Below are 8,383 nucleotides of genomic sequence, written 5' to 3' on the forward strand. Positions count from 1 at the left end.
AGAGAGAGAGAGAGAGAGAGAGAGAGACAGAGAGAACATAATGCAGGGAGACCCAGGGAAATTTCAGGGGAAAGTCCCCTGAAAATAACTGACTTTATATCCTTTTGGGGAAGAAGGAAGGTCTGCACTGTGGGGAGCTACAGCTGCCACCATATATATATATATATATATATATATATATATATATATATATATATATATATACTGAACACCTGGTCTCCGGCCAGAGCAGAGAGCATTGAGAGATAAACAAGCCTTAGTTGGAAAAGCTGGTTGCCTCCAGTTTGTGATGCAAGCTGGCATGATTTCTCATAGCCTATTATGCTTTGCCATGTAGCTGATGCTGATTGGGACCAGGGAAAGTATTTAACCCACAAGGACTGGGGGCTGGAGGGATAGTAAGTAAGATGTAATAGATAGGAGTAAGTATATAGATAGAAGTAAGATATAGGATAGTGAATAAGTATGTATAGATTAGGAGTAAGTATGTATAGATAGGAGTAAGTATGTAGATATAGAAGTAAGGTGTATGTAAGAATAGGAGTAAGTAAGATGTAAGATAGAAGTAAGATGTAAGGATAGAAGTAAGATGTAAGAATAAGAATAGAAGTAAGATGTATGTAGTAAGATGTAGGGAATAGGAGTAAGTAGGAAATAGGAGTAAGTAAGAAGAAAGTAGAAAGATGTAACTAGTAAGATGTAAGAAGAAGATATAGAAGAATATAAAAGAAGCTAGCTAGAGAAGAAGTAAAAATGAAGGTTCCTGATTAAACTGCATGGAGAAGAGCTCATTGTTTGCCTCCTTATTTCCGCTGGGACGGAAAAAGGCGGCCACCATGCACTGTGTGAAGGTGTGGTCAACATGATCTATGTGACAAAACACATTGAGGTGCCAGGTACCAGGCAAGACTAGAAATTAGAGGATATTAAGCACAGTGGGACTTCTTCATTCTCTGTCTCCACAGTGGTGGAGGTAAGGGGTAGAGCTTGAGAGTGTAGGGTGGACAGTCCTGATTTCAAGCTGTAGGATGGCCAGAATCTTAAAAGGGCAGGCCCATGATCTCACAGGAGCCACTTCCGAAATTTCCAATATAGTTGTTGAATGTCAATCACAGCCTGTTAGGTCTACTCTCTGGTATCACTGTTGGGCTCTGGCTTCTCACCTACCTTTCGCCTCCCTATCCAATCATCTTAACCCCTGGGTTATTGCATTGGTGACTCTTGCTCCTTCCAGTTGGTCTTCCTCGAATGAGTCAGAGCATGTCACTTCTGCCCACAACCTGCTAGTACCTTCAGTGATGGCTGCCATTTTGACATACTTGGGAACACAGAACACTGAGTAAGGAACTGCTCCCATCAGACTGGCCTGTGGGCATTCCTATTGTATTTTATTGATTGCTGGTTGGTGTAGGAGGGTCCAGCTCAGTGTGTGCAGTGCCACCCCTGGGCTGGTGATCCTGGGTTGTGAAAGAAAGCAAGCCCAGCTAAAGTGGGGGAGAGCAACCCAAAGCGGCAACTCTCCATATTCCTGGCTTCAGTTGTCCCCGAAGAGTTCCGACCTTGGCTTCCCTTGAGGATGAACTGTAAATCTGTAAACTAAAATAAACTCTTTTCTTCCCAGATTGCTTTTGCTGTGGTTGTTTATCATGCCAATAGAAAAGCGAAGTAGAACAGCCTCCTGTACCACACAGGGTAAGAACCTGTCCTTGCCTGGGTCTCTTCTGGAGAAGCAAGCACCTTCTCCTTGCCTTTACTCATTTGACCATGGCTGTCTCCTCCTCTTTCCCCTCCCCTCGGCTCCAGCAGCCAGGAACACTTGCTCTTCTTGCCCTGCTTCATCTTCTGTTGGCAGAGGTCCACAGGGCAGTGCTTCGTCCCTCACTCTGTTCCCCGCTCCCTCCCACCCTCCATCATGCTCCAAGCCTTTGCTTATAGGCTGCCTTCTCTAACCCCATCTGGCCCATTCACCTTACTTCTCCTACTCTTGGGGCTCCTGTTCCACTGCCCACAGCTTTATTGTATTCTAACCTTGCCCAGAATTTAGTCATTTGTATAAGCTCAGACCCTCTGTGAAGGCAGGGGTCCTTTGTTTCCCATGGTGTTCTGAATGTGGTTCCTGTGGTGTCCAATATTTCATGGACATTGGTGGAATGGATGGATGAACTTGGACTTGTCCAGCTCTGGTCCTGTGCGAAGGCAGTTGGAGAATCTATGGGTACTTGAAGACAAGTATTTATGGAGGGTTTACTGGTGTCAAGTCCCATGTGAAGTCTTGAGAACCCTGCAGCAAACAAGAGTGGCATTTTTGCTCTTAGACAGGGCTAAATCACCATCACCTTTGGGTCCCTGGTCACACCATAACTCAGGGCAAGAGTGGGTGTCTACTCTATATTGAATGAATGCCTGGGCCTTCTCTGACTGTTGAGTGACATTCCATCCTTTCCAGTCTTCCTTCTACCAGTTGGATTTTACTCCCTACTTGTAAACCAGCCTCATTTCGGTCTTTGCCATTCAAGTTAATGGGAAGAGGATCAATCTTCGTGCCAGACATGCTGACGTTCATTGATCATTTGGGACAGGTCCTTTGAATCTGAGGCTCATTTTTCTTTCATCTCTTCTGTATATGTGATGTAGAATGGTATCCCACCGTTTTCAGAGGGAACCGAGGCTTAGAAATGTGACTTGTCCGGGTGTGTCACAGCCAAGAGGAACAGCAGGGACTTCAGCAGCCCCACTCTCTTTTCTATTACTGGGGAGCATCTTGTATTCTGGAAACTGATGGTGTGGAGCTTACACAGCGAGGTTCCACCTGAAGACTCAGAGTGACATCCTGGTTAAGCACACACACTTTTTACTTAAGTGTACATAGGATCTTAATTTCTATGATACCTAGCTGTGTGATCTAGAGCAGTTTTTTTTCCTCCTTGAAGCTCAGCTTACCTCTCTGAGCAATGGGGTGATAAAACCTGTCCAATGATGTGAAGATTGTGTGGCCTGCAGTTCTAAAGTACTTAGCATGGCATCTTGTACACAATAAGTACATGTGTCACCAAAAGATGGTGATACAGGGGACATATGACCCATTTTTTCCACTACCTATGTCTCTCTTAGTTGGATCTAGAGGCCAAAGATGGAGAGGCTTTGTCTTGCCTGCAATAGACTGTGAGCTTGATATCTTTAGAGACCCCACACCACATTGACCAGATGAAACAAGGTCACTGTTGAGGTTAAGACAATAGGTTTCTAGAGTTGGGAGAAGCCTTTTGGGTCATCTAGCACAGGTGGGAAGCCAGGAGCCAGAAGGGGAAACAGTGGTGGAGGCCAAGAGGCAATGTCTACATTGGTGGCAAGTAAATTGGTGTACAGGTGTGTGGGAACACTGTCATTCCTTTAGTGTAGAAAGTTCACCACCTCTCTTACCTTTAAGCTTCTGTCACCTGCTGGCTGAGTGGACAGGAGACTGTGATATCACAGAGCTAGGAACTGGGGAATGTTGGTGACAGGGGTTCTGACTGGACCCTAAGGCAAGGGAGGAGGGAGGCTGTCTGCTGACTTCTCGGCAGTGGTTTCTTCCACTATCCACAATATATTGGGTAGTTGGGAGGGGGATCTCCTGTCCTTGGATAAGTAGGCTAGCTAGGATGTGTTCTTCTGAGAGAGACCTACTGTGTAAATACAGGTGTAAGTAAGTCTCTGCCATTGGCCCACCTGCTCAGTTTCCCGTGTGAGGCCACCTGGACACTTCTCAACATGGCTGCCTTTCATCTCATGGTCTGTGCCACTGTGCTAGATTGAACATCTGTCCTTCCGTGACCCAAAGACATGTCATCCTGTTAGAGCTAGTCAAAAGAGTGCACTCAAGCAGATACAGCAAGCAGGAAGGGGAATTTAGGCTCAGTATTGCCTTGTGCTCCGGAAGACACTACTGCTATACTTACATTACAAATTAGGAAACTGAGGCACACAGTCAGAGGCTGACCTTTTTATCAGATTAGGCACTGTCTGATCTCTTGTTCTAGTTCTTTGTCAGCCTGACAGAGAATATCTGTATCGCCTGCTGTTGATACTTCTCATTCTGTCCTGGCTTCTGCTGGGCCAGGAGCATGTTCGGAGGTGCTAGAAGACCGTCCCCACTGACTGGACCCAGTCCACCAGATAACCTGGATCATCTCCACCCACCTGAAGTTTGCACATTAGCAGCCTTTCTATGCTGTAATACTCATCTACAGTATGCAGGAACATGCTCACATGTTCTAGGAAACAGAGGCAAGGCATCCTTGGATGATGGGCTATTAGGCCCACCACACGCTTCAAACGCTTCTATGAGGAAATGAATGAAAAAAATCCCCAATGCAAGAAGCAAGAAGAGCATGACAAGTTAGGTGGCTCAGGTAAAAGCAGTTGCTACCCAGCCTGAGCACCTGAGTTCAATCCCTGACCCATCACGGAAGGGGAGGACTGACTCCTACAAGTTGTACTCTGACCTCCACTTGTAGATCCTAGCATGGCCCCTTCCATTAAACAAACAGTTGAATGTAATAAAAATTAAAAGACAAATACCACAACAGTAGTAAAAGCTAATATTAAACTCAGAAATTATACTAGTGAACAAAAGTAACAAAACCAAACTAATAAATCTATTGGGGAAAAAAATTACAGACCAATAAAGTGGAAGAACTTGGTAGCAGGAACTGAATCAAACAAGTAACTTTAGTTTTAGTCAACTCCAAGGCCTCTATACGCTGGGCAAGTGGCCTGTTATTGAGCTCCACACTAAATCCTCTCAGCAAGCAATGTGAATTTTCAGTCTTGTGTGCCCAGGACCTCCTGGTGCCAACTACTGGGGGTGGGGCTCCAAATGGGAAGTTTGACTCTGATTCAGTGGAAATATCAGATCATATTGAACTGAGAGAAGGTTGTGCCTGAACCCTTGAAATGTGTGACACTCGTAAGGACTGCATGGAACCCATAGCCTTGGGAGAAAAGGCTCAGAGGCATTTGGGGACAATTGATGGGATTTGAATAGGGCTTGTTTTAGTAAGAGATGCTTTGGTTTTGGGTACTTGCTGGAGTTAAAGTGTGTCCTTGCCTATAAGAAGTGCTCTATGAGAGATTTCGACAAAGGCGCAGGGTGCTTGCTCTCAGACCATTCAGGGAAAAAATATAAATATGATAACGGGAGAATAGTTTTTCTTTTCCTTTTTTTTTTCTTCTAATGTTTTTACCTATTGAGACAACTTTCTTGTAAGTTAAAAGCTACTCACAAAGTTGAACTTTCTGTAGGTTATTTGGAAGTGATAATATAAGAACTGATAACTATAAGGTCTGAGGAGGACCAGAGAGGCGAGACACATTCTCTGATGCAAACAAGGACTTTAATTGCAGGCAGCCCCCTTCCCTGGCTGTCAGGAGCTGGGGTGACTCATACCGGTGGCACAGGATGGCTCGGACCTCTTCCCTCCTTGCGGCGGAGTTTCTGAATTGGTCTTCATGACTCCTGTCCACTGCCTTCTTCATCCTCCTGGAGACCTTCCAGCAGCTGAGCAGCTCAGAGCCTGTGTGGTACTGCCACTAGAACCCTCAGGGTCTCCCAAGGAGACACGGTTGTCGTACGGCCCAGTGTTCCTGGTAGTAGCGGTTTAGATTTTTTTTAGGGTATCCTGTTTGTATATTGTACGCAGTCAGCTCTGAAAGAAGGAAAGCATGCTGTTGGGTGAAGGCCTCTGAGCTAGAGTTGGATGAACCGCTGTGACTGGATTTCTCTCAGATGGGTTTCCAGATCCCCTGAGTTCCATGGGAGCCCAGGCACTCTGCAGCTTAGTTAGCAGGCCTAGTATCATTCTGCACGATGGAGTCCCTGACAACAGAATGTCTTGCAAAGCACATGACATAGGAAACAGGAAACTTGGGCCCCTCCTGGCTTAGACACAGGTGGTGTTCCCTGGTAGGCTGCTGCAACGTCCCTTTCCCAGTGTGGAACTCAGTTTACTTGGTCATGGAGGAGCCAGAGAAGGCCCCAGCTCCTCACCCTCAGTTTAAATAGAGCAGGTATGCTTTTGTAGGAAAACTTACCCTGCAGTGGACTTGTGTTTGCAACAGGGGCTTGACTGACAGGTGGGTTCTACAGTGAGGAGGTATGGATGAGCCTTGTCTATCAATGGCTCCTTGGGGATGGAGGCTGTGTGAGGCCATCTGGACACAGGATGAATTTCCCTCAACATGGCTCCCCTTTATTCTTTATGGTTATGCCACTGTTTTAGGTTGGACATTTGTTCTTCTGTGACCCAAAGACATATCACCCCAACTGAGCTCAGCGTTCTTATTTACTGCTCATTTGACATGTTCCCGCTTAGCTTTGGGGAAACAACAGAGAACAAAACCAGGAACTCTGATGGCCAGGCCCTGTGGGTATGTGAGCTAGCTTTGTTCACACTGTAGAGGATGCTGTGGAGGCTCCAGAGTCTGAGACTAGCCACTCTTTTCCAAGTTAGGCATTGCATTAGAAGGAGCTGGTCCGGGAGGAAAGAACATTCTATACCCATGCACTCACTCTTATGGGCCACTCTGGAACCAATGTAGACCTGCCAGTCTGGAACTCCGTGTGTAGCCTCCAAAGCAGATATGAGGAAGAATCACAAAATACACAGTCAAGACCACACCACTGTGCCCATAAGAGTGTGAGTGCATGGGCTTAGGATGTTCTTTCCTCCTGGACCAGCTCCTTCTAATGCAATGCCTTACTTGGAAAAGAGTGGCTAATCTCAGACTCTGGAGCCTCCATAGCATTCTCTAGAGTGTGAACACAGACAGCTAGCTTACATACCCACAGGGCCTGGCCATCAGGACAGAGCCCCCTTTCCCAGAGGTCACTGTCGGGACCTCTCTTTGGGACTCACCTTCAAAATCACTGCCGGTTAGGGAGATGTTCTTTTCTTGGCCACTGAAGGTCTGTGCAGTAGCTTGCTTGAGGTTTGGTTCACATACTTCATTCTTCTCAGTCTTCAGCAAATCTGACAATGAGAATTCCATGGGGGTCATGTGGGGAGGCTGAGCCAATCATAGAAGTGAGAGTATTGAGCCGACTGAAGCAGCACATAGGTAAGTAGTGGATATTATGGGATGGGGAAAAAATCTGAATCTGTTTCTCCTTTGAACAGGTGCTGAACTTAAAAATACCTATTTTTAAAAGTGATTTATTTATTCATTTATTTCATGCTCAGTGGATGTCTGCGCGAGGGTGTCAGATCCCTGGAACTGGAATTACAATGAGTTGTAAGCTGCCATGTGCGTAATGGGAATTGAAGCTGGGTCTCCTGGAAGAGCAGCCAGTGCTCACAACCACTGAGCCATCTCTCCAGCCCTAAAAATATGTATTTGTTTTTAAAGCATCGACTTTTTTCTTATTTTTAAATGCAATGCGTATCCATTTCAAAAAGGAAAAATGCTCCCAGCTCCTCTCCTCCCAGATACAGTTTTTCCTTATGCATATTTTAACGTAGCTTATCAGATTGCCTGTCCTATGTACATGGTTCATTTCTTTCAAATACATTATATACATCTTTCCCGTATTAGTACATTAAAAAGTAGTGGTAGTTGTACAGTATTCGCCTTTACGGATAATTCAAGGCTTACTTAACCAGTTGGCAATTGTTGTGTGTTTAGACTTTTTTTCTTCAAATTTGGCTACTATAAAGATTGGTATGGATTATGCTTAAGCCTTTATGTATGTCCAGAACAGTAACAGAGACAGTGAGAGACAGGCTAAGCTCTCTGGGGCAGGTGTGATAGCTTTGCCATTGACTGTGTAATAAGTGAATCGCCTCTGCTCATGCTTGCAACTCGGTACCTGCTACTGACACTCGTCTACTCCAGTCACATCCAAAATATCGGGGATAAAATCCTGATAAAGGATAGAGGCAATAAGATTCCAAAAGGGGTTCTGTGCCTCCTGGATTTCAGACTAGTCGCTGGTATCCCCTAACTCAGACGTGTTCCAGATTAGTCCTTCCAATCGTCAACAAGGTCTCATAATTAGGCATAAAGGTACCCCAAGAAATGACTCCTAAATGGTTAAGATTGGGCATTGTCTCCTGGCCGACACAATGTTTCCAACTATCCTAGTCTAATACCAAGCTGTCTGTAGCCTACAATTGCTCTAGCAATAGAGGTAGAGTACATTTTTTAGGGCAATAGGTAGTTTATTGTCTTACGTACTAGAGAGTAATTGAAGGGCTTCCACTCAAGGACATTAGCTGGAAGTGTTAGGTCAGGCCGAAACTCCCCACTGCCGGCCCCGGGCTAGAACCAGAGAATTCGCAGGAAATGCTAGATTGAAATCTCCTGGTCATTGCTTCCAGCAGAACCAGAGAATTAGCCTAGGAAT

At 45.4% G+C, this 8,383-nt stretch overlaps 1 protein-coding gene across 2 annotated transcripts in view; it reads right to left on the minus strand.

Moving 5' to 3' along the window:
- Positions 1-5,356: 5,356 nt before the first annotated feature.
- Positions 5,357-8,383, minus strand: part of Tex48 (testis expressed 48) — a 17,197-nt gene continuing 14,170 nt past the window's right edge. For both annotated transcript variants that reach the window (XM_031377648.1, XM_031377649.1), the window contains exons 4-5: positions 6,897-7,010; positions 5,357-5,687 (exon numbers count right to left, since the gene is read on the minus strand). In XM_031377648.1, the coding sequence (XP_031233508.1) occupies positions 5,581-5,687; positions 6,897-7,010 (221 nt within the window). In that variant the 3' untranslated portion in view covers positions 5,357-5,580. The remainder of the gene's footprint in view (positions 5,688-6,896; positions 7,011-8,383) is intronic.

This window comes from Mastomys coucha, unplaced genomic scaffold, assembly GCF_008632895.1.
Source record: "Mastomys coucha isolate ucsf_1 unplaced genomic scaffold, UCSF_Mcou_1 pScaffold18, whole genome shotgun sequence".
In the NCBI taxonomy this organism is placed as follows: Eukaryota; Metazoa; Chordata; class Mammalia; order Rodentia; family Muridae; genus Mastomys; species Mastomys coucha.